Source organism: Hyperolius riggenbachi, chromosome 4 (assembly GCF_040937935.1).
Source record: "Hyperolius riggenbachi isolate aHypRig1 chromosome 4, aHypRig1.pri, whole genome shotgun sequence".
In the NCBI taxonomy this organism is placed as follows: domain Eukaryota; kingdom Metazoa; phylum Chordata; class Amphibia; order Anura; family Hyperoliidae; genus Hyperolius; species Hyperolius riggenbachi.
This window is the reverse complement of record NC_090649.1, coordinates 309350830-309378256: the sequence shown is the minus strand read 5'-3', so window position 1 is coordinate 309378256 and position 27427 is coordinate 309350830. Positions and strand designations below refer to the sequence as shown.

General features: G+C 43.0%; 1 protein-coding gene across 1 annotated transcript in view; it reads left to right on the top strand.

Moving 5' to 3' along the window:
- The window catches only part of LOC137503923 (interleukin-20 receptor subunit alpha-like), a 119241-nt gene extending 92522 nt beyond the window's left edge, over positions 1-26719 (top strand). Inside the window, exons 4-7 of the mRNA XM_068231654.1 lie at positions 5490-5638; positions 10432-10552; positions 18712-18848; positions 22917-26719. Of these exons, the coding sequence (XP_068087755.1) occupies positions 5490-5638; positions 10432-10552; positions 18712-18848; positions 22917-23759 (1250 nt within the window). The 3' untranslated portion in view covers positions 23760-26719. The remainder of the gene's footprint in view (positions 1-5489; positions 5639-10431; positions 10553-18711; positions 18849-22916) is intronic.
- The last annotated feature ends 708 nt before the right edge of the window (positions 26720-27427 follow it).

Below are 27427 nucleotides of genomic sequence, written 5' to 3'. Positions count from 1 at the left end.
TCTAAGAACGCTAATTGCACACAGAGTATAGACAGTAAATGCAGACCCAGCCTCTGTGTGCAATTTGCGTTCTTAGAACCCACCTCGGGTTCTCTTTAAGAAGAATAGTGGAACCGAGGAAAAAAACATTTTTCAAAAAGACCTTACAGTTTTTGAGAAAATTGATTTGAAAGTTTCAAAGGAAAAAAGTATACATGTAAATGCGGTAAATATATTAACTGTCATTTACCGCTATTACCGCATTTAAATGTATATTATTTTCCTTTGAAACTTTAAAATCGATTTTCTCAAAAACTATCTTTTTGAAAAATTTGGTGTCTCTACCATGTAAGGGGGCTTTGCTATTAACTGCTAAAGTTGGCGGGTTTTCAGGTGATAATCACGGATATTTTTCCCAAATACTAGAAATAACGGCTGAATTCGTGATTGACTGCCGCGATAGATTCCTGATCGTGGATTCGGATCATGTTGTCTAATAGTGAAAAAATGCTCGTGAATCATGGCTATGCTGTGATCATGGATTGTATTCGAGCAACACTGATATATATCTTCTCTTAAATCAATGATGTAGGTATCTATTCTTACTGTAATTTTTGGCATGTAAGACACACTTTTTCTTCTCCCAAAACTTGGGGAAAAAATTTGGTTCATCTTATATTCCGAAGATACGATATAAAGTGATGCAGAGTGCACAGGGAAGGTCTTAACTGATCCTGTCGCTGTGCTCCTCTTCCCCTGGCTCCGGTCCTGCTGTCAGATGGCTCCTCTTCTTCTCCTGCAGCTGTCAATATCCACACCAGGGACACTGCAGCTGCCTGCCACTATACAACTCCACTGGGTCCTCCATACCACAGGCGTAGCAATAGGGGTTGCAGAGGTTGCGACCGCATCGGGGCCCTTGAGCCAGAGGGGCCCCAAACGGCCCTACCTCAACTGCAGTATTAGCTCTCTATTGGTCCTGTGCTCATAATAATCACTTCTATAGATCATTTTAATAGTAGTAATCATTAACAAACTGTTCCTAATCCCCTTCTTGCACCTCTGACACTGTAGTTGCCATTGGCAGGTTTTGATGCGCCGTATCAATTGTTATGTATAGAGAGCTTGGGTGGGCCCATGTTAAACTTGCATCGGGGCCAAAAGCTCCTTAGCTACTCCACTGCTCCATACTCTCGGTGATATACATCCTGACTACTGTTGTAATGTAACGCCAGCGGCGCACAAGCACGGAATCACATATGCTGATAATATTTAAATAGGAAAAATACCAGGCCTGGAGCTTTCCTTTAGTCTTTTTGCTGAGTTTGTAGAAGTTTGCATTAAACAGGTCGTCAAGATCTTAATTGTATAGTTATTTGATATACTGTATGATCAGTGTGTCACTTAATTTTTATACTGTTTTGAGGGTGCATCTCTAGTTAAGTATCATTTTTTTTTAAATCATTGTTTTTTTTCCCATTGAGTTTGAAATTAGAGTAAGCACCAAAACTATCTAGGATTTTTTGACATGTCCTAACAAAGTTTGATGATTCTGCTAGAGTTAAAGAGACTCTGAAGCGAGAATAAATCTCGCTTCAGAGCTCATAGTTAGCAGGGGCATGTGTGCCCCTGCTAAACCGCCGCTATCGCGCCGCTAAACGGGGGTCCCTTCACCCCCAAACCCACCCCCGCAAACCTTGGTCGTCTTTTGGTCGCAGATTTATTGCTTCCTGGAGGCAGGGCTAACCGCTGCAGCCCTGCCTCCAGTCGCGTCTATCAGCGGCGCATCGCCGCCTCTCCCCCGCCCCTCTCAGTGAAGGAAGACTGAGAGGGGCGGGGGAGAGGCGGAGATACGCGCTGACAGACGCGCGTGGGGCAGGGCTGCGGCGGTTAGTCCTGCCCCAACCAGGAAGCGCTCCCCGGCTGTACGGAGGAGATTTGGGGGATCAGGGACCCCCGTTAAGCCGCGGGATAGCGGCGTTTTAGCAGGGGCACACATGCCCCTGCTATCTATGAGGTCTGAAGCGAGATTTATTCTCGCTTCAGACTCTCTTTAAAGGGAACCTAAACTAAGAAGGATGTGGATTTTTCCTTTTAAAATAATACCAGTTGCCTGACTCTCCTGCTGATCTAGTGTTTCTAATACTTTTAGCTACAGCCCCTCAACAAGCATGCAGATCAGGTGCTCTGACTGAAATCAGACTGGATTAGCTGCATGCTTGTTTCAGGTCAGCAGGACTGCCAGGCAACTGGTATGGTTTAAAAGGAAACATCCATATCCCTCTCAGTTTAGGTTCCTCTCAGTTTAAGGGTAAATCATGGGCATTTCCTAATATTTTAAAGTGTAGGAATATAATTTTACAATAAAAAAGATTGTCACGGTTCCACCCCCATAAGATATATAGCAATATACAACAGAAAGTCGTTTGGGGGCTTTTTGGAGTCAATTATGCACTTTCACAAATAGCAGTATTACTCTTTTATTCTTGTTTGTTCTTGTTCCTTCTAATACAGGTAGTGGATAAGGTATATAAAGCAGGTTTACAATATAACAATGCAGCCTGATGTGTTTCATGGCTAGAAACAACCTTCCTAGCTTTGAAGTACGCATCCACAACTGATCATATGTACTGTATACCGTGTGCCTCTGAGGAAGCGGCTTCTAGCCGTGAAATACATGCTGGGCCTCGTTCACATCATACGCACTTCCGTGCGCATTTGGAAGCGCGTATGACGTGGTGACATGCAAGAACGGCAGAAGGGTATAGACAGCCCTTCTGCCGTTCACATCAATGGCATTGCGCAGCAGTACGATGCACTATGATGCGCTTGCATACTGTGCATGTATTGTGCCCGCAAGCGCAGAGCTGACCCATTTACTGTCAATAGATGGGATCAGCAGCGCAGCGGGTAGCGGCGCAGATGGCGTGCGATCGTACGCGATGCGTTCCAATCACACGGCCAACTGCGCTGCATAGATGTGTTCGAGGGCTAGACTGCATTGTTGTATTGGAAACCTGCTTTGTGTACATGATCCACTTCCTGTATTGCATGGAAAAGGAAGAAACAAGAATTAAAGAGTGATACCGAAGCTGCTATTTGTGATAATTGGCTCCAAAAATCCCCCAAAACAAACTTTTTGTTGTATATTTTTAAAGTGTGCCTGACGAATCAAAAAGTTAAAAAGTAAATACGTACCTAAAAGTAAATACTTACCTTAGAGGGAAGCCTTAGGATCCTATAGAGGCTTCCTATGCCGTTTTCTGGTCTCCCTTTGCAAGCGGGACCGCACTACACCTGCGCATGTATGGTTGCACCTGCACAGTAAGCCGAAGCCACTCAAGCACAGGCGCAGCACAGCCGTGCTTATGCCAGAATAGAAGCGCGGCCTCAATGTTTATGAGGACAGTCTGGGGAGCAGTGTTGCCAACTCATCCCTTTAATTACTGACACATCTAAGTTATACAGGTTTTGGGGCTATTTGCACATAATCAGTGCTTTAACTGCATCTACCTAGCCCCAAAACCTGTATAATTCATATGTGTCAGTAATTAAAGGGATGAGTTGGCAACACTGCTGGGGAGCCTCGCAGAGTCTCGCCTCTCCTTAAAGAGGATCTGTAACATCAAAAGATCCACTGGGGGTACTCACCTCAGGTGGGGGAAGCCTCCGGATCCTAATGAGGCTTCCCACGCCGTCCTCTGTCCCAAGGGGGTCTCGCTGCAGCCCTCCGTACAAGATGACGTCATTATTTACCTTCCCGGCTCCTGCGCAGGCGCTCTGACGGCTGTTGGCTCCGAACTACACGGAAATACCCGATCGCCGTCGGGTCTGCTCTACTGCGCAGGCGCAAGTTTCCGGCGCCTGCGCAGTAGAGCGGACCCGACTGAGATCGGGTAATTCCGTGTAGTTCGGAGCGGAAAGCAGCCACAGCGCCCCCGCTGGAGCCTGCAAAGGTACCAGTAAATATTGAACTGACAGTCGGCTCTGTCGCCGGCTGTTCGGAGGGCTGCAGCGAGACCCCCGTGGGACAGAGGACGGCGTGGGAAGCCTCATTAGGATCCGGAGGCTTCCCCCACCCGAGGTGAGTACCCCCCAGGGGATCTTTTTGACGTTACAGAGTCTCTTTAAAGGGAACCTTAACTGAACAGGGGGTAAAGAGTTTCACTTACCTGGGGCTATTACCAGCCCCCTGCAGCAGTCCTGTGCCCTTGGAGCCGCTCTGGAATCCTCCGGTCCCCCGCTGTCACTTAGTTTCGTTTTTGACGACTCACCAGTCGGCCGGCCGCCATGCGTATTATTGGATCAAAGCAGCAAAGAGGTCGGCACCACTCCAAACATGAAGAAAAGCTCTTTTATTGCATCACCATTGTGGCTTAACAATGACAAACGTTGTTTCGGGCATAGCCCTTTCTCAAATTGCAGCAGCAGATGGCTGCTGCAATTTGAGAAAGGGCTATGCCCGAAACAACGTTTGTCATTGTTAAGCCACAATGGTGATGCAATAAAAGAGCTTTTCTTCATGTTTGGAGTGGTGCCGACCTCTTTGCTGCTTTGATGTTCTGAGCACCTCGGTGGACACAGGGGTGAAGGTCGAGGCACACTCAACTTCGATTGATGTGGAGCTCCTCCTGACTATAGAGTGTACAATGCGTATTATTAGACACATTCCCTACTGTATCTACGCGTGCGGAATGCGGCAACGCGTATTTTTGTACACGTTGTGGTCCGCAACAGCGCTAATTACAGTAGGGAATGTGTCCAATAATACGCATGGCGGCCAGCCGACTGGTGAGTCGTCAAAAACGAAACTAAGTGACAGCGGGGGACCGGAGGATTCCAGAGCGGCTCCGAGGGCACAGGACTGCTGCAGGGGGCTGGTAATAGCCCCAGGTAAGTGAAACTCTTTACCCCCATTCAGTTAAGGTTCCCTTTAAGTATTTACTTTTTTAACTTTGTGACTCCTCGGGTTCTCTTTATTTATTTTTTTTATTCTAACTCCTTTGATGTTGTTTTCTTTCTGTATAATAAGAGCCAATTCATATTTTTCGGCACAACAAGTGAATTTTTCCTGTGTTCAAAAATATTTGAAAAAAAGTATACAAGCAATGCCTGCATTTACATGGCACCGTACTGAGGGCTGCTAAAAGTTTAGTGTATAAGCAGCCATGTGATTTAAATGTATTCTAAATTACACATTTACCGTATGTGTAAAATAATACTTTTTTCACAGCTGAAAACACTTAAACCATTAGTTAAAAATGTATATTTTCAAATTACAGTACAGCATTTTTTTGGCTTTCTAATTTAGGCATGAATTCATTAATATTTCACTGATAGCTGGATCTCTTTGTCCAGAGTTTTATTTATTGCGTTTCCTTTGAGAGTGTTGCTTTTAGCGAGTTTCACAGATACAAAATAATGTACAGTATCTACCTTGTTGTCTGTATGTATAGTAGCACTGTATTAAGCAAAATGTCTTCTCACTTTTATATGCTCTATTTTTATAGGTAAAATGGATCCCCCAATAGTTAGCCTGTTCCCCAGTGGTAGATCCATTGAAATTAATTTGTCACATGCCATTAAAGATATTCAAAAACTCTTCCAAGGACTACAGTATTTTATATACTGGGATAACAATGGCTCTGTAGAAACTGAGGTGAGATGTTGAAACAATGATTTTCTTTTGTGTATTCTAACAGAATAATAATGGTTAATAACAGCAATACAGGCAGTCCCCTACGTACAAACAACTTGAGTTACAATTTTACGTACAGTACATATAAACAAAATTATCTCCATGAACAAAGTATAGCTTATACTACTATATGTCCAAATCCAGAATTGTCTGAAAGTAAATCATCATTTATCCACGTTTCACCAAGTTTAACACAGGGCTCAACTTACAAACAAATTCAAATTAGCTCCTGAATAGTGATGTCACAAACTGTTTGCCGAATTGATCACAGCGAACAGGCCATGGTGATTGACCGCAGGGTCATTTCCTCAATCGTCATATTACGCATTACTGCGCAAACGCTTTCCCAGTTGCCATGTGTCCTTTATTGCGTGCCTGCAGCCAGAAGCGCTCTGCGCATGTGCGCAACAGCACGCAGAGCACTCCCGGCTGCAGTCGCATGATCAAGGATGCGCGGCCACTGGGAAAGCATCTGCACAGTAATGCATAATATCCCGATTGCGGAAATGACCCCAAGGTCATTCCCCGTGGCCTGATCGCTGCAAACAGTTCGGGCCATCTCTACTCCTGGAACGTAACCTGTTCGTAAGTAAGGGACCGCCTGTACTGAAGTGTTAAAAATAGTCACCAATAGTGATGAGCTGAAATTACGCATTTACATAATTTTGCATCATAATTTGCAATTCTGATGCAAAATCCTCCTAACTCGTAATGTGTGGTAAATTTGTAATTCATTTTGGAATCATTTCATAATGTTGTATCATAATGTCACACTAACTGGTAATTTTTGTGTGCAATTTCACGTTTACTCATTACTAAACGTAAATATGCGAGATTTCCTGTAATTACGAATTAGCTATTACATAATTACAAACATACTTGTAATTATGCAAAATATTGCATAATTTATGCATCATTTCTGCAATTACGATTTTGCTATTATGAGCATAATCATAATGAAGAAAATTACGTGAAATTATGCTTTTGCGAAATTTAGCAATTACAATCATTACTAGCCACCAATAATAAGTACAAGAAATGTAAAGAAAACTTGTGAGATTTGAAGTAAAAACATGTACTGTGTGTACTGTATATGTAGATGTGCATTATAATAGCAACAAGTGGTTGCATACTTAACGCAGTTTGCAAATATTTGCGCCATACATGCAACGTTACTTGTGTAAGTACCGGTAAGATTGCTGTGCACTGCTTGTACATGGCATTTTTACCAGTGGTTTGTGAATGTACCCCAAAATGTTTTAAATGCAGCAGACAGTGCATGCAGATATTCAGAAAATTAGCAACACTCAGCAGAAAATGTTAATATGCCCCTTTGTAGGGGAAATACATGACCTTGTGAATTGCAAGGTTTATGCATATTTAAAAACATGAAAAACCATGTATAGTGGAAACTGGCCCTGCATAATATGCATCTTGCTGTTCTCACACTTGGTCATTTCACAGTACTGTGCACAGGGGCGGCGCCAGGGGGGTGCTCGAGCACCCCCTAGAATTGTCCAAGCACCCCCAAAGCACCCCCTGGAGTGAACTGACTTCAGGCGTCTAAAAGACGCCAAGTCAGTTCACACAGCGGCAGCACGGAGCAGCAGGCAGGGCTACGGTAAGATGGCCGCCCGAAGCCCTGTTCTGCAGACTTCGGGCGGCCATTTTCCCATAGCCCTGCTCTCAGCATGCAAGCAGGAAGTCTCGTCGGGAAGGAAGAGGATCGCGGGCGATTCGCGCCACAAGGAGGTCGTGCCAGTGGTCGGGAAAGAAGGTCTTCTGGCTGTAGGTGAGTAAATGGGTTTTTCTTTTCTTTTTCAGGTGGTGCTGATTGTGCATATTGGGGTCATTTCTGCTACGGATTGTGCATATTGGGGTCATATCTGCTACGGATTGTGCATATTGGGGTCATATCTGCTACGGATTGTGCATATTGGGGTCATATCTGCTACGGATTGTGCATATTGGGGTCATATCTGCTACGGATTGTGCATATTGGGGTCATATCTGCTACGGATTGTGCATATTGGGGTCATATCTGCTACGGATTGTGCATATTGGGGTCATATCTGCTACGGATTGTGCATATTGGGGTCATATCTGCTACGGATTGTGCATATTGGGGTCATATCTGCTACGGATTGTGCATATTGGGGTCATATCTGCTACGGATTGTGCATATTGGGGTCATATCTGCTACGGATTGTGCATATTGGGGTCATATCTGCTACGGATTGTGCATATTGGGGTCATATCTGCTACGGATTGTGCATATTGGGGTCATATCTGCTACGGATTGTGCATATTGGGGTCATATCTGCTACGGATTGTGCATATTGGGGTCATTTCTGCTACCGATTGTGCATATTGGGGTCATATCTGCTACCGATTGTGCATATTGGGGTCATATCTGCTACCGATTGTGCATATTGGGGTCATATCTGCTACCGATTGTGCATATTGGGGTCATATCTGCTACCGATTGTGTATATTGGGGTCATATCTGCTACCGATTGTGCATATTGGGGTCATTTCTGCTACGGATTGTGCATATTGGGGTCATATCTGCTACGGATTGTGCATATTGGGGTCATATCTGCTACGGATTGTGCATATTGGGGTCATATCTGCTACGGATTGTGCATATTGGGGTCATATCTGCTACGGATTGTGCATATTGGGGTCATTTCTGCTACCGATTGTGCATATTGGGGTCATATCTGCTACCGATTGTGCATATTGGGGTCATATCTGCTACCGATTGTGCATATTGGGGTCATATCTGCTACCGATTGTGCATATTGGGGTCATATCTGCTACCGATTGTGTATATTGGGGTCATATCTGCTACCGATTGTGCATATTGGGGTCATTTCTGCTATGGATTGTGCATATTGGGGTCATTTCTGCTACCGATTGTGCATATTGGGGTCATATCTGCTGCCGATTGTGCATATTGGGGTCATATCTGTTGCCGATTGTGCATATTGGGGTCATATCTGCTACCGATTGTGCATATTGGGGCCATATCTGCTACCGATTGTGCATATTGGGGCCATATCTGCTACCGGTTGTGCATATTGGGGTTATTGAACATGTTTTTTATTCAAATCTGCGCACATTACGTCTATTTTCTTGAGAAAACATGCACAATTATGTGAATTTTCTGGGGAAAGGGGCACCAATACTTGGGCCCTCTGTCTTTGCGTTGCACTTTTAAAGGGAACCCGAGGTGAGCATAATATTGAGGCTGCCATATTTATCTCCTTTTAAGTAATACCAGCTGCCTGGCTGCCGTGTTGGTCCTCTGCCTCTAATTCTTTCAACCATAGACCCTGAACAAGCATGCAGCAGGTCAGGGGTTTCTGACAATATTGTCAGAACTGACAAGATTAGCTGCATGCTTGTTTCTGGTGTAATTCAGTTCACTACTACAGCCAAATAGATCAGCAGGGCTGCCAGGCAACTAGAATTGTTTAAAAGGAAATAAATATGGCAGCCACCATATCACTCTCACCCTGGGTTCACTTTAAATTACAGTTAGCCCCGCCCTCATCCGGTCATGACCATGCCCATTTTTTCACCGCGGCGCGCTTCGCGCGCCGCAGGTTGTAGCCACCCCCATTTTTTGCCGCAGCGCGCGAACGTCAGCTCCCCCGGAAATTGGTCAAGCACCTGCTTTGCACCCCCTAAAAAAAATTCCTGGAGCCGCCACTGACTGTGCATTTACTGTGCCTAAAGAAAGACCTGATACTCCCACACGCTGTACATTTACTCAGCGATTTGTATCTACAAATCCTATACACCTTCCTCCCCACTGAATGCTTTTTGCTGTACACAGCACCCAAGGCTGGGACACCAAAGTGCGCCCCTCCATCCCTCCCACCCCAGCCGTCACACACTAATTGCTACTAGACTGAGGCGCCCCAGGGCCCCTAACCACCCCAATACCTTAATCTCTAGTTATCTAGTTATGTATCCCCTTTTCTTATTTCTCTCTGCTTCAAACACAATAGGGGCTGAGTGAATTGTGCGCCCCTTCCTTCATTGCACCCTGAGGCTAGAGCCTCTCTCGCCTCGGCCCAGCCCTGTGTACACCTATTCAGCCACTGCTCTGCACTATCCTACCTAATAAAATGTCAGGTGTCTGCATCCACCTACGTCTGTGTGTGCCCCTTTAGTGCATACTAGTGGCTGTTATTGTAAAGGGTCTGACGATGTATGTATGTTTATATATATATATATATATATATATATATATATATATATATATATATATATATATATATATATATATATATATATATATATATATATATATATATATATATATATATATATATATATATATATATATATATATATACATACACACATACACACATACACACATACACACACACACACACACACACACACACACACACACACATACACACACATACACACACATACACACACATACACACACATACACACACATACACACACATACACACACATACACACACATACACACACATACACACACATACACACACATACACATACACACACACACACACACACATATATAAATATATATATATGTATATATATAGAGCCCCAGAAAATTCCTCGGTAGATGCGGAATTGATGCGATGCGGCTAGGTAGCCGCATTCGCATCACTATCCCTGTGGAAACGGGCCTTAAGAGAGATATTTTGCTAATGCTTAGTATTCATGAATTTAGTATTTTTTTTATTTTCTAGTGGCCTTATTATAAGCTGGAACATTTAGAATATGAAACAACATACTGTGTCCAAGCACAAATTGAATGGTTTGGATTTGACACTGATCGATCAGAAAATGTATGTGCCACAACTGGCTCAGGTAAGGGAAGCCAAAATCACTTTTCTCATTCTATTTGTACTGTATAGAATGCATAGTTTTACAATTATCATGGAAACTGTTTTTTGAATGCTTAAGGCTATCGTACACCTTTTAATGTTTGTAATAGATTTGACATTAAGCTCTATAAAAACATTGAAAATAATGAAAATCCACTGAAAACTAGGGCCTTTTCCATCAATTTTCAATCAGCAAAAGATTTATAAACTTTATTGACTGAAGACTAGTCAGAAAAGCCGATCTTCTGTTGATTTAATGTGGCTTGAGCAGGGGGAGCTGTGGGGGGGGGGGGGGGGGGGGAGGGGGTGCAGTACATGATCAACAACTGCATAGCTGCGTACAAAGTTAGCCATGTTGGTGGTGTAATCAATATTACATCAGAGCAATGTTGAAAGCTCCAAATGTCAGCAGAGGTCCCTCGGTCTGTTTGCAGGCCTAAATAGTCCCACTCAGAACCTGGCATGTACGCAATGAATGCAGAGTGGCAGCAGATGGACCAGCCACATGCTGAAACTGCCTATCATAATAATGCAGAATTATGTGTTGCAGCTGCATCACCCAGTACTTAATAATAGTTGGTCCCAGGAGATTCACTGAAGACTGCCATGAGGAGCCTGTCATCATCCCTCTCAAAATTTAACAGTTTATCATTAAAGGGATACTTAAGCCTCCTAAAAATAAAAAAAAAGCGTTTTACTTACCTGGGGCTTTTAAAAGCCCCCTGCAGCCATCCTGTGCCCACGCAGCCACTCACCGATGCTCTGGATTCCTGCCACAGGTTAGTTTCGTTTTCGCGGACTGGGAGTCAGTGGGCAACTGCGTCTGCACAACTCTGGCCATGCGTATCTTTGCTTGCGTTCCGACTCCCAGTCAGCGAAAACTAAACTAACCCGTGGCCTATGTCCCCTTATGGGTAGAGCAACCCCTCCACACATTCAGAGCCCCACCCTTCACAAATAAGATTACGCCTTCTCCCACAGAAACCTCACAAATGAATTATCAGGGAAACCCTCTGGGTTCCCCAAATGCCAGAATATTTAATATGCCCCCAGATACATACATTGAATAGCAGCAGACACATGACTTCAGATAAAAGTATCAAGTAATCACATGCCTACAGACAAAAGAATCAAGTCGTCGCATGCCTCCAGATAAAAAGAATCAAGTAGTCACACATGGATCCAGATAATAGAATCAAGTAGTCACTTGCCTCCAGATAAAACAATCAAGTAGCCACATGCATGCCATGCATGCAGATAAAAGAATCAAGCAGTCACAGGCATCCAGATTTAAAAAAATCAAGTAAAGTAGTCACATGCCTCCAGAAAAAATAATTAAGTAGTCAGCTGCCTCAAGAATTAAATAACCAGATGCCTCAAGATAAAATTAATATCTAAGAGGTTATAGCCTCCAGATTATAGAATCAATTAGTCACTTGCCTGCAAATAAAAGAATCAAGTAGCCACATGCATGCAGATAAACGAATAAAGCTTATATATAGGTAGTACAGTGTTCCCAGTATAGGTAAAAAGGTGCCCCCAGTATAGGTAACAAGGTGACCCCAGTATAGGTAGAAAGCTGTCCCCAGTATAGGTAACAAGGTGCCACCAGTATAGGTAACAATGTGCCGCCAGTATAGGAACAATGGTGTCTCCAGTATAGGTAACAAGTTTCCCCCAGTATAAGTAACAAGTTGCCCCCAGTATAGGTAACAAGTTGCCCACAGTATAAGTAACTAGGTGCCCCCAGTATAGGTAGCTCACCTGTCCACAGCTCTTCAGACCACTTTAAATGCAGGAAGTAATGAGTCTGGCAGTACTGTGTGCCGCTCGCATCCCACGCTGATCTGCAGGTCTGAAAGTAGAGCGGGCAGGCTGGAAAGAGCAGCGCCAGTGCCAAGGCAACGACCGCCGGCGCCACGTGCAACAATGGCAACTACGAGATGCTCTGTGCCCAATAAGGCAAAAGAGACCCTAAGCAGCAGGAACCACAAAAGTACTGGAACAACTTTAGGATATTTGGTAAGGCTGGGCAGGAGAAGGTGAGGCTTAGTAGGAAAGGCAGAAGATATTTGCTGAAGCAAGACACAGGAGCAACATAATTCATGAGATGAGACTAGGCAGGAATGGCAGAAATAATATGGGTTGGAGAAGAAGTAGTGATCAGATAAAGCTGGGAAGGAGTGGCAGGAAAAATCATCAGATGAGGTTGGACAGAATGTCAGACACAGTCTGGTAAGGCTGGAGCTCAGGGGTCTCAGGATCAGGGTGGAGGCACGTAGCTCTTTGAGAACCCAATCCCCCTGTCCTTCTTTCTCCCTCATTTGTCCCTCTTTCATGACTCACGTACATATCTATGTATATATATGTATTTACTGAGCAATGTGTTTACTTGACTCTAAACTTTATTCTCCTCCTCGAAATTGATATATTTCTTATTTTCATATGTTAATATGTAGGAAAATGAACCAGGATAGAAAGGACCAGTTTGGTTTGAATTTTAAAACAAAAACATCTATCTATCTATCTATCTATATACAGTATATCTATCTATATCTATCTATCTATCTATCTATCTATCTATCTATCTATCTATCTATATTACACTCACCTAAAGGAGTATTAGGAACACCATACTAATACGGTGTTTGACCCCCTTTCGCATTCAGAACTGCCTTAATTCTATGTGACATTGATTCAACAAGGTGCTGAAAGCATTCTTTAGAAATGTTGGCCCATATTGATAGGATAGCATCTTGCAGTTGATGGAGATTTGTGAGATGCACATCCAGGGCACAAAGCTCCCGTTTCATCACATCCCACAGATGTTCTATTGGGGTTAGATCTGGTGACTGTTGGGGCCATTTTAGTACAGTGAACTCATTGTCATGCTCAAGAAACCAATTTATAATGATACAAGCATTGTGACATAGTGAATTATCCTGCTGGAAGTAGCCATCAGAGGATGGGTGCATGGTGGTCATGATGGGATGGACATCGTCAGAAACAATGCTCAGGTAGCCCGTGGCATTTAAATGATGCTTAATTGGCACTCAGGGGCCTAAAGTGTGCCAAAAAAACATCCCCCACATAATTACACCACCACCACCAGCCTGCACAGAGGTAACAAAGCATGATGGATGCATGTTCTCATTCCGTTTATGCCAAATTCTGACTCTATTGAGACTCATCAGACCAGGCAACATTTTTCCAGTCTTCAACTGTCCAATTTTGGTGAGCTTGTGCAAATTGTAGCCTCTTTTTCCTATTTGTAGTGGAGATGAGTGGTACCCGGTGGGGTCTTCTGCTGTTGTAGCCCATCCGCCTCAAGGTTGTGCGTGTTGTGGCTTCACAAATGCTTTGCTGCATACCTCAGTTGTAACGAGTGGTTATTTCAGTCAAGGTTGCTCTTCTATAAGCTTGAATCAGTCGGCCCATTCTCCTCTGACCTCTAGACAAGGCATTTTCGCCCACTGGACTGACGCATAATTGATGTTTTTCCCTTTTCACACCATTCTTTGTAATCCCTAAAAATGGTTGTGTGTGAAAATCCCAGTAACTGAGCAAATTGTGAAATACTCAGACCGGCCCGTCTGGCACCAACAACAATGCCACGCTCAAAATTGCTTAAATCACCTTTCTTTCCCATTCTGACTTTCGGTTTGGAGTTCAGGAGATTGTCTTGACCAGGACTACACACCTAAATGCATTGAAGCAACTGCCATGGGATTGGTTGATTAGATAATTGCATTAATGAAAAATTGAACAGGTGTTCCTATAAGATCCTTTAGGTGAGGATATAACTTTCTGTAAATCCAATAAACTTCATTTCACTTCCCAAATATCACTGTGTGTGTCTCCTATATGATATATTTAACTGACATTTTTTATCCTAACAACCAACGATTTATACAGGAAAATCGTGACGATTAGCAAGGTTGCCCAGACTTTCGCATCCCACTGTATATATATATATATATATATATATATATATATATATATATATATATATATATATATATATATATATATATACCAGGTGGTAAATAAAAGGGAAAGCTGTCACACATGGCAGCATACACTTAGATGCGAGTCAGCAAATAGTCCAGTAAAGTGCTTACCGAAAAGGTGTAACTATATACACAGAAAAATAAATATCCACAGTGAAACCAGCTCTGGACACAGCAAACAAACAAACTTATCTAAGCGCTATACACAAGATATAATATGCAATAATTATACAAAACCCAGCATAACAGCAGAATCAGGAAGCATAGACCAGTAAAAATACGAGCAATTAGGTCAGGTACCAGTAGGTTAGATGCATGCAAGACTAGAGAACACAGTTATACAACAAGCATTAAAATGACTAGGAAGAGCAGACAGGTAGGCAACCCTGTCCAATGGGGGTAACTACACACCGTGGAGCCAGTAAAACTGTAATGGGGACATCTTCCCTAGTCTGAACTTAATGGGTACTCTTTTAGTTTACTTTTTATAAGCTTTTTGCCACGCATGGGAATAGAATGCCTTTACATTTTTTTTAACTGTAATAACTGGGAGCTCGTCTGAGCCTGATTTTTGTTTTTCTTTCAAGTAACGTAATTGGGAAAAAAAAATATTTGTTTTTTCTTTGATATATGTATTGTGAAATCTGAGTTAGGGTGGAATGAAGTTTCAGGACACCAAGATTTAGAAGTGTTTCTTCTATTTCGGATACTTGTGTTCCAATCTTATTGTACTGAAATATGTAAGAAAAAAAGTGCTCCTATGGGATGTTTACCTTCGGGAGGGGAAGTTTCTGGATCCTAATTCGGCTTCCCCTGCCCTCCTCTGTCCCTCCTTTCCAGCGCTGTCAGCCACCAAAAATCTGCCAACAAGTTTGTCGGCAGTGCTAGGCTCCAGGATCATAATCATCCTGTGTGAGCCTCGTGCAGGCGCAGTGGTGGTTTACCTTTCCTCAGGCAGAAATTGCTAAACCCAATCGGAACTGCTGTACTGCGCAACAGTCATTTAAAGTCACATTGTAATTTACTGTTGCAATGGAACCAGGCCCGGATTTACCTCACAGGAGCCTGTAGGCACAGATGTCCTGGCACCCTAGACTCCGCCCTCCATGGACCTACAAACACCCACTGAACCACAGCACAAGTGTGCTGACTAGCCCAGCTGCCACTTCTCCTTTACTTTCCTTGTCTGTCAAAGGTAGCTACAGGTGCCCCATAGTATTAGGTAGCCAGAGGTACCCTCAATATTATATAGCTAGAGATACCCCTGACTGAAGGGAGATCTTGACAGTGGCATGCCAAGTGCAGAGTGAGTAGCCTCTCATTTACACTCTCAACAGGACTCTGCATAGGGAAGATGGGAGGGAGGCGTTCGGAAAGGGAATTTGTATCATCAGGCACCTGTAGGCACATGCCTACAGTGCCTTATGGTAAATCCGGCCCTGAATGGGACCCATACAGTGCAGCATACAGTCCCTAGACATTATGCTGGTATCACTCGCACTGCCTGGTAACACACTGCAGGCTACTCATTATTTCGTCGGAAATCATCACATTGCAAATGTACCAGTGTGAAAGCCCCAATTAAATATAATTGCATCTTGTTGTGATGCAGAGGGAGGCGTAGCTAGGGCTTTCAGCGCCTGGGGACAAAGACTATTAATGCGCCCTCCAAGGAGGTAGCTGCGGCGTGCCAAAAAGGGGCATGGTCATGCAAAATAATGTGGGTGTGGTAATGGGTGGGGCCAAGTATACATGACCTTAGCAGTGGTGTAAAACGTCTGCCATGGAAGTTTGAGCTGTTTCCCCCCAAAATACATGTAATCTTATAGCATTTCACCAAAAATACACCTAATTTGGCAGAGGTTCCTCCAAAATACAGATAATATGGCAATGGTTCCCCCAAAATATACATGATCTGGCAGCAGTGGTTCCTGCAACATACATATCATCTGCAAGCTATTTCCCAAAATACACTTAATCTGGCAGCAGCGGTTCCCCAAAAATACAGTTAATCTGGCAGCAGTTCCCTCAAAATAGGTGCCCCCAGTATAGGTAACCAGGCCTATAGGTGTCAACAGTGGAAGCAACCAGGCCTACAGGTGTCATCAGAACAGGTAGCCAGGTGTATATGAATCCCCAGTATATGTAGCCAGGGGTATATGTTCCCAATATATGTAGCCAGGGGTATATGTGTACCCAGTATATGTAGCCAGGGGTATATGTGTTCCCAATATATGTAGCCAGGGGTATATGTGTCCCCAGTATATGTAGCCAGGGGTATGTGTCCCCAGTATATGTAGCCAGGGGTATAGATGTCCCCAGTATACGTAGCCAGGGGTATAGATGTCCCCAGTATATGTAGCCAGGGGTATAGATGTCCCCAGTATATGTAGCCAGGGGTATAGGTGTCCCCAGCATATGTAGCCAGGGGTATATGTGCCCAGTATATGTAGCCAGGGGTATAGGTGTCCCCAGTATATGTAGCCAGGGGTATATGTGCCCAATATATGTAGCCAGGGGTATAGGTGTCCCCAGTATATGTAGCCAGGGGTATATGTGCCCAGTATATGTAGCCAGGGGTATAGGTGTCCCCAGTATATGTAGCCAGGGGTACATGTGCCCAATATATGTAGCCAGGGGTATATGTGCCCAGTATATGTAGCCAGGTGTATAGCTTTCCCCAATATATGTAGGCAGGGGTATATGTGCCCAGTATATGTAGCCAGGTGTATAGCTGTCCCCAATATATGTAGCCAGGGGTATATGTGCCCAGTATATGCAGCCAGGGGTATATGTGCCCAGTATATGTAGCCAGGGATATAAGTGCCCAGTATATGTAGCCAGGGGTATATGTGCCCAGTATATGTAGCCAGGGGTATATGTGCCCAGTATATGTAGCCAGGTGTATAGCTGTCCCCAATATATGTAGCCAGGGGTATATGTGCCCAGTATATGTAGCCAGGGGTATATGTGTCCCCATGATATGTAGCCATGTGCCCCCCCTGAGCAGAGGGAGGACGTTGGGCACAGTGGTGGGGAAAGGGGACGTCTCCCCCCCCTTTACTTACCTTAGGGCTCCCCCTCTCTCGCTCCCCCCTCCAGATATGTGCAGCGGTTGGCGGCAGAACACTTACTCTATTCCCGGCTTGTAGAAAGATCTGTGCTCTAGACCAGTCTAGAACAGAGTAGCGGAGCACAGATCTCTCTACTCCACCGGACATAGAGTAAGTGTTGCCTGCCCGCCGCCGTCGCTGCTCATATCTGGAGGGGATAGCGAGAGAGGGGGAGCCCTAAGGTGAGGAAAGGGGGTGGTGTCCCCCCTTCCCCACCGCTGTGCCTACCCCTCCCTCTTCTCTGTGCTCCCGCCTCCTGCTGGCAAATAAATGAATATAAATTTTAAAAAAAACTCACGGTCACGGCTGGGCGCCCCTAGGGACCCAGTGCCCAGGAGCACATGACCCACCCCGCCCACCCCAAGCTACTCCCCTGTTGTTATGTGATTTTATGTCTGTTGTGCTGCAACACAACGGACATGGGCGTCAATTCACTAAGCTTAACTCCTGTCTTTAATAACTCTTCTGAGCTGTTTTACAGTTATCACCATGGTTATATAATTGTGCTAACTGTAAAACTGCTCAGAAGAGTTATTAAAGACAGGAGTTAAGTTTAGTGAATTGGGGGGATAGTGTGAAAGGAGCCTAATGGTGCCCATAAATGGTACAATTTTTTTTTATTTTCAATTACATCATTCCATTTGTTTATTCCATTAGATCAAATATAACAATTCTTCCAACAGGTCCGATTGGATTGTTATTGAAAAAACAGGATAATCGTTCATTTTTCTTAATCAGGAAGAAAAAAATATTTTTTGACTTTTATTCAATTTGATCATTTAGGTTGAATAAACTGGAAAATTGAACATTTTTATTGTACCATGTATGGGCACCATACAGCGTTCTAAAATTTGAATGAGATTATTGGTAAAACAATTGGTGTACAAGAGAAAAGCCTGTTTTTGTTTCTAAAAAGTGCTTTTTGGGTTGCTGTTGAGGAGTTTTATGGATATATGAAAGAAGTTATAAGGATACTGCATCAAAAATAAAATGTTTCATATGCATTCATCTCGTGACAGATCACTCATCTCAACACGCTGTTACAGTGATGTTATCTATATTACCTGTGGCACTTATCACCATAATAGCTGCTGTAATAATATGTGCTATATATCATTATATACATATCACCAATCTGAAGCAACCAACATTTCTAGTAAGTAATCTAATTGTATTATTATTTCAAAAAGTCATCTTTGATGCCTAGTACACACCATACAATTTTCTGTTAGATTGTTCTGTTAGATTTTCTGTTTTAGATTATTTTCTGTAGAGACTGGTCATTATCTCTGGTGCATTGTCTTCTGGTTATCTCCTGCTGAGTAGAACAATGCCTAATTGTTAGGTAGATAGATATTTAGATAGCTAATTTCCAACATATTGGAAATTATCTATCTGGCAGGTAAGTCTAATGCTGGGCATACACGGACAGGAGGGAGGCTTATCAATCGAGCCTGATGGCGCGATTGATAAGATCCAACCTGTCCGATACCCCGCCGGATCGATAGTGCGCTCGATACCGGCGGGAAGAACAATGGGCAGAAACGAGCAGCTAATTGGCCGCTCCCGCGGGGACGAGCGGCAATCGATCCGCGCGCATAACAGAAAATCTAACAGAAAATTGGATGGTGTGTACCTAGCATTAAAGGTTGGGTCCCTTAAAAAACTGAAATGTGATTTCTACTCAGCTACATTTAGTCCTACTGTTGACTAAAAAGCAGTGGAGGCAGTTTATCCTTTTACTGGCAATCATTGATGAGCGATAATGTGGATATTCTTTTCGCATTAATTTTGACGAAAATAATGTTAAATTCGACTTTCGAGTGAAAATGCCTTTGAATATCATTTTGTAATAAGTTTGTGAGTTTTGTACATTTTCGTAAATTTTCGCGCTAAAAATGTACAATTTTTTCATTGTAAAGTAACAATTTTTCACACTTTTTGCAAATTTTTGCCATATTGCAAAAGTACAATGTATTTTCACAAAAATGTTCTCGAAATCAAAAAATGCCATTTTTCTATGTAAAAATGACTTTGGCAAAAATTTGCATACAACACTGCTTAGCAATAAATGTCACAAGTATATACAGTAAACACCGGAAACATAAATCACATATTATGACTGTAAAACATGTAGCTAGCTAGGTAGTCGGGCACAGTGTATTTATATATAAATACGTTTTACTGCATTTTAAATGTTCAAATATTGATTTTAATAGAGGTGATATTAGACAGACATCATCCAGTGAAGAACCAAATGTAAGAAAGAGGCTGCACACCACTGGCTGCCAAAGATGCTGGTATTGCAGAACATGAACATTACTTGTTACGGACTCACAGGTCCTTCATCAGGTGCATTCAGTGAAGAACACTGAAACTTTGCATTGTTAACGTTCAGTTTTTAAATTAAAAGAAGTTTAAATGAAAACAAACAAAAAAAAATCCAACGTTTTGAATGAGGGATGTGGCATTTTGTTAAATCATCCCATATACTGTAAATACGGTTTTCTAGCAAAAGCTGAAAACAGTCTGCAGCATCTTACCTAATAAAAGGCAAGTGTTGCTGCGTCCCATGTCCGTCCGTCAGTGCTTTTTGTGCACTGCGCATGTGCAGGGACGCAGAGACACTGCTGAGAGCCGGAGGAGGACGGGGCCAGAAGGGGCGGGCGTGTGTGCATCGCGCGTGGCGGGTGCTCGGTGGGCGCGCGCATGTGCGCGGCACATTAGGGACAGACCTAGCCCGTTTTTAAACGGGCTTAGGCCCACTAGTAAAATTATAATATTTATTTTTTCCACTTCCTACACTAAAAGCAAGATCCAGCTGATTACAATGACAGACATGAGTTCTATTAAATTAGAGATTTAGAAAATATATCTGAACATATATATGAAAAATATATGAACAGAGGAAAATAAGTAGTTGTATTCATCAAAAGTTTTTGAATAACATTTAATTATACATAATTAGGAAGTACTGCCAATAATCGTAAAAATATTTTATCGTTTTTGAATGAATGTTATTTACGCCTAGGGGTATCTGTTAAACAGCAACTTAATGCAAATGCATTGAGAAATCCTCATCTAGATTAACCATGGTTTTAGAAACTTACAAAGATCTTGCTTATTAAAGATGACCACCTAAAGTAAATCTAAAAAGTACCTTAGTACCTTAAATATGTAACTTTAACCTGACCAATCATACTAACAACAGACTGATCTAGTAGTTATGTGCAGTGATTATCCTATTTTTCCCCTTCAGCACCAGATTGGAGTTGGTAGTTTTGATAGCAATCAGAGGTTTACTTAAATGTTAATGGCCCCTTTGAAATAAAGGATAAGCACTAATAGTGCCACCTAGAGGATGGTTGCAGGTGGCAGGGTGAGGTTGTAGCCACTGCTTCTCTTTCAAAACTCATAATCTTGGCATGTGATTCTCCATAGTGAAATTTGCAACCCGTTTTACAAAACATGGTCCAAAAATATGATACCAATTATGTTATCAGATCAATTTTATGAAACTGGTGCACTCAATGTCATCTGTTATTAGATGGTAAGAGATAGCAACCCTCAACACAGTTAATAGATAAGGAATAATAAAACAAAAGGCTACAACTGTAGTTTTAGGACTTAAAGACTCACTTTTCCTCCCCCCAAAAGTGAGGAAAAAAGTCACTGCGTCTTATATTCCAAATGCAGGAAGTTCCTGAATCCTGACTTATGAACACCTGCCAATACGAACATCCAACCCGTTGCAATGTCGGGGACTCCCTGTACTGTGCCCTTGCAGAGGAGGACACAGGGGGACAAACAGAGGACACAAGGGGGACACAAAGGGGCATAAAGGTGGACACATGGGAGACACAAGGAGACACAAGAGTTACAAGGGGGCATAAGGTACAAAGGGGGCATAATCCACAAGATGCCCCTTCACCATGGATGCACCAGGCTTCGTATATATTTTTTTCCCCTGGTTTTTGTCCTCTAAACCTCGGTGTGTCTTATGGTCAGGAGCGTCTTATAGTCTGAAAAATACGGGTAAACTGTGGAGTAATTACAGTGTCAGATATTTGACCCTATAATAGCGCCACAGCTCAATATAATTGTCCTGGTGCCCCCTTTTTTTTATTTACTATCTGTATTGATCTTAGTATGTGACCTACTGACCTTGTAGAAAACACAGGATTTAAAGACGCATACACACGGGTGAAAATTGTCACCCAAAGGGATTGTGCCTTGATCCCATGGATGACAGTTCAGAGCTGAGTGCCGTGCAGATGCATTGCGAGGCTGCAGCCTTGTGACACCTTCTGTTTCTGTGGAGTTTGAGAAGAGGGAAGTTGGTGCAATACATATCGGAGCAACATCTGGTGCGCAGGGTAAGGAGTGGAACAATGAGCCCATCTGAGAATATCTGGCATGGCAGATCTCTTGGTGGCACATGAAGGGGGGACTGTACACACACTACATTATTGGTAGAAGCAGCTAGTCTGGGTCATCTCTCCCAGTTTAATCTAGCCTGTAAGCAGCTAGTATGGGTCATCTCTTCCAGTTTAATCTAGCCTGTGTATTGCATCTCAAGCTACATAAAAACAGCAGATACATGTATTTCAATTGATTGTTTGAGGGAACAGTTTAAAGTAAACCTGTGAGTTTGATTTGGAGAAAAAAAACAGATACTTACCTAGGGACGGAGAAGCTTCTGGATCTTCAAAAGGCTTCCCCTATCTTCCTCCACCAAGCTGTTTGCAAGCAGGGACTCCTGAAGCGTGGAAGCACCTGCACCTGTATAAGTAGCACGGACCCACTTAGGCTCCAGTGGAAAAAGCAGATCCCGATCTGGTCAGTGCTGTTGTGTAGGCACAGATAACTCGAGCATGCGCAGTACCATGGACCCGATTGGGACTTTTTATGCCCAAACCTGTGCGGGTCCGTGCTACTGCGCATGCACGAGCCATCGACAAACGGCTTTTTGCGGGTCCCAGCACTGGAACAAGCTGGGGGAGGAGGATGGGGAAGCCTCTGGAGAATCCAGAGTTTTCCCTCTCTTGAGGTGAGTACCCCGTAGGGGCACTTTTTCCCCTATGGGTACACTTTAAAACCAATCGGTGTACACATATGTTACTTGGTTCTCTCTACCAATGTGAAGATCACAAAGTATAGAGTCAACAATTAAGTATTAAAATGCCAGTGATGTTTTCTAAAAATGTATTTTTTTTCATTTTAGAATATAACAACTACTGACAATAGAAATGCCTTATTAATTGATGCTCAAAATGTGACCATAAATGTTATCACTGTGGATTCTGGCACATTAAATATACCACAAACAGTCATAACTAACAGAGAGAAAACTAAAGAAGAATCAGAGAGTCCAGTTATTGTACATCTGACTGATAGTGACTATCACACAAGTAGTGACTCGGGTATCACAGAACATGAGGATGACGAGACAGATGAAGATCATGGATATGTCAGTCTTCAGGAACAAAAAGTAACTGCTAGACCAACTATTTCACCATATGATATGCCACAAACTCTTCATGAGCCCATGAGACCACTAAGTTCATCTTCAGATATTGTTCATGAAGGAGATCTTTATGGACGTATTAAATGTAATTCTACTGATGAAGCTGTACAAGAAAAAGAATATCTGCATACTGTGCAAACTGAATATGCACCAAAAGAATCTTTGGTAAACGACCCCTACCTCCCACACGGAGATTCAAAAGTTCCCTTCATAGACAAATTCAAAGAGAACCTGTGTGAATTAGAAGAGGAGTCTTTCACTGGCCAGGACTCAGACAATATAAAAATGATAGAAGACATACATGTGAATGAGACCAGTGCACTGTTTTTGGACTGGAGTCCTGACAATCCTGATGTCTACATACCCAACGTGCTCAAGAAAAGAGAACTTGAAAGCTGTATACAGCAATGTCAGACAGAAAAAGAAGCACTTCTGTCTGAGCTTTACTCCTCTCTTGAAATGAAAGGTAATTCTGAAGAAGAAGATCTAGAGGAGCTTGAGGACCGATGGGGGTTACATGTTCAAGGACTGGAAAAATAGGGCTTACAAATCAGAATAGGTAATGTTTAGAAGCAGAGATGGGCAACAGACCAATATTAAGAATCTTCCTATCAACCATATTGTCTACCAACTATCATAGCTAACATTACTTCAGATTAGGGAGCAATGCAAAAAGAAACGCACAATACTCAAAAGGAAAAGACATTGAGCATCACGTAGATCATTTTTTCTTGCATTGCTGCCCAGGACCTGCCATCTTTCATCGAGTACTGCTCTGTCATTTACTTTTTGAAGACCTCAAATTAGGGGATCTTTACGACTATAACAGTATTTCACAGGCTGGTTTCCTCATTGGGACCAGAAGTCAGAATGGTGGAAGCCAACTTATTGGTCCTGACCTTTGAAAAAGTGTACTGCAGCTATTATACAGTACAAAAAGAAAAGACATTGTCAATCAATTTACACCTGTATAGATAGTATATACTACTGACAGTGAGATTCTGTTGAGCACCACAGCTGTCAGTCCATTTCAGTGCTGTGACTATCAGCAAAGTGGACAGTTAGTTTTACACCCAAAGTGCCCATACTCTGAACATCATTAATAATGTCCTCCCCGAAACATAAAAATTGATTCACAGTATTTATATACTGAGCCCTAGCTCACAGTACATAGCTGCGTTGCAGAATAATTCTCAACTCCCTGCCAAATACAGTTCTATGGGGCTATGTGGCTATGCAACTGACCACTGTGAACCTAGCCCGAAAGATGGTATTATTTCCCCCGCCCCCCCCCCCCCAAAAAAAAACAACAACAACATATTATTAACTATATCAAATACTAAAAATGTCAAGCACTGTACCTTTTGTGTAACCTAGCATAAACACCTTCCTATCCTAAAATTAGCATTAACCCCACGCCTCTTCCCCCACAACTAACCATAACTATTTTCAATCCCGAAGTAAAAAAATAAAATTAGTTACACTCCCTGTAGTGCAGTGTTGTGTGAGGGCTCAGCTACATGGAACATGCAGTGCTGGTCTTTTTTTTGGGGGGACTGCAGTCTTCCATGATCCATTTAAATGAAAGGACCGCCTACAGTTGAATATGGAATCAAGCCTTAAAGAGGAACTCCAGTTAAAATAATGTAATAAAAAAGAGCTTCATTTTTACAATAATTATGTATACATGATTTAGTCAGTGTTTACCCATTGTAAAATCTTTCCTCTCTCTGATTTACATTCTGACATTAATCACATGGTGACATTTTTACTGCTGGCAGGTGATGTCAGTGGAAGGAGATGCCGCTTGCTTTTTTGGTAGTTGGGAACGTTATTTCCCACAATGCAACAAGGTTCCCGCAGTGTGATGTCAGAACCATGGTCCTGACATCACACTGTGTTTGGGAGGGGTTTCACCACAATATCAGCCATACAGAGCTCCCTGATGATCTGTTTGTGAAAAGGAAAAGATTTCTCATGGGAAACTACTACTGATTGGGATGAATTTCAATTCGTGGTTACAGTTTCTCTTTAAACAACTTTGGCACCAAACCAGCCTGGCCCGTCTCCCCATATGTAGATTTGCAAACCCCACAGACATATTTCTGTGCAGAAATAATAGAAAGAAAGAGTGTCTTTACACCCCAAGTGCAGTTATTGTCTAATAATCCTGGTTCCTTAGCATGTGGTTAAAAGTAGCGTTGACTGGTCAGAACAACTGTACATTCACCACAGGCACTTACACATCACTGATATAAATAGCAGTGACCTGAAGACAAGGACTACAGAATACCTAGATGGCCCATGGTGACCCAGAACCACAAGGAGATTAACCCTCCTGGCGGTTTGCTAAAAAATCGCCAGGGGGCAGCAAATCTTTTTTTTTTTTTATTTATTTATTTTTTTTTCATGTAGCGAGACAAAGTCTCGCTACATGATAGCCGCTGCTCAGCGGCATCCCCCCAGCCCCTCCGATCGCCATCGGCGATCAGGAGATCCCGTTCAAAGAACGGGATCTCCTGGAGGGCTTCCCCCATCGCCATGGCGACGGGGCGGGATGATGTCACCGACGTCATCGACGTCGTGACGTCAAAGGGGATTCCTATCCACCCCATAGAGCTGCCTGGCACTGATTGGCCAGGCAGCGCATGGGGTCTGGGGGGGGGGCGGCTGCGGCGCGACGGATAGCGGCGGATTGGCGGGTAGCGGCGGCGATCGGGCACTGCACGCAGCTAGCAAAGTGCTAGCTGCGTGCAGCAAAAAAAAATTATGCAAATCGGCCCAGCGGGGCCTGAGCGGTGCCTTCCGGCGGCATAGCCCGAGCTCAGCTCGGGCTTACCGCCAGGAAGGTTAATAAGGGGCTAAAAGAAATCATAAAACCTTCTTACTAAAGAAGCGATGCTAAATATAACTTTGCCCTTCCTAAAACCAAAGGCATTTGCTATAATTCAGCTCTAGTACCCGAGCCGAAGCTCCTGTACACAACATCAGATACTTACCTAAGGAGAGAGTAGCCTCAGGATCCTATTGACGCTTCCCTCCCTGCTGTTTCGTCCCCCGCACATCTCTTCCTGCTCCAGCGTGGCCGCGCAATAGCTGATCCAGCCCGGCTGCGCATGCACAGTAAGCCAGCGCCGCCGGCTCTGTGGTACTGTGCATGGGCGGGCTCGCACGGCTTCTGCACGACCCTGCACCAGGAAGAAGAGCTGCGCAACCCTGAAGTGGAGAGGGGCCGCGCTTAACAATGGGGGGCTGTGGATCAGCGAGGAAGCCTCAGTAGGATCCTGAGGCTTCCCTCTGTTAAGAAGATATGTATGTGTTTTTGATCCTGAGCTTCGGCTCAGGATCACTTTAAGTACTATAGGCTCAATATACACCAGCAGTTCTGGATGTGTGCCTGGCTTTCAGGGGCATGAAGAGATACATTGCATATTTGGCTGTGATGCATCATGATAAACCATACTTGCTCAGCTGGATTATTGCAAATAGCTTTTTTTTTTTTTTTTTTTTTAAACCTTCTGTTTATTTGTTTTTTTCTTTTTTTTCACATTCATAAAAAAGGATGCATACAAAATACAGTATATAAAGCAGGTTATGACTTGTAAGAACATTCGCTGTAAAAGTAGGTAACATCAAAACACCATACAAAAAGTACATGGAAAGTTATATACAGTCCATACAGGAAGAATGAGACTAGTGTGCCAAAGCAAATATCTTATGTTTGAAGGAGGCAAAATGATATTTGATGAATGATAATTTCTGTTCTGTATAAAAGGTGCTCAAGTTAGAACCACCTTCTAGTTTCAGCATCATCTTTTGTAATAGGGACATCATAGCAAATTTGGCCAGTTTTCTGGATAGTCAATTCTGATTTAAAATCAGTTTTAAAATGCTTGTTTACAAGGATATGTGAAAACTGTAAAAAAAAAATCTGTAAAATAAGAGTTATGTATATGTTATGTATAAAATGTATATGCATAATATTTTAAATATACGCATAGCTTATGTAAACATGGATGTCTTTGATATAGTATGATTATATTCACCTTTTTGATATCACTAATTACACAAATGGGTTTATAATGCAGCTTGCACCACCCATGGTGCCCTCCCTTTTAGGTACAGCCCCCACCCCTTCCTCCTTTCCCTGTCCCCAAATCATGCCCAAATGCTGTTTTGCATCCCTTCATAGATCACATATTCTGCTG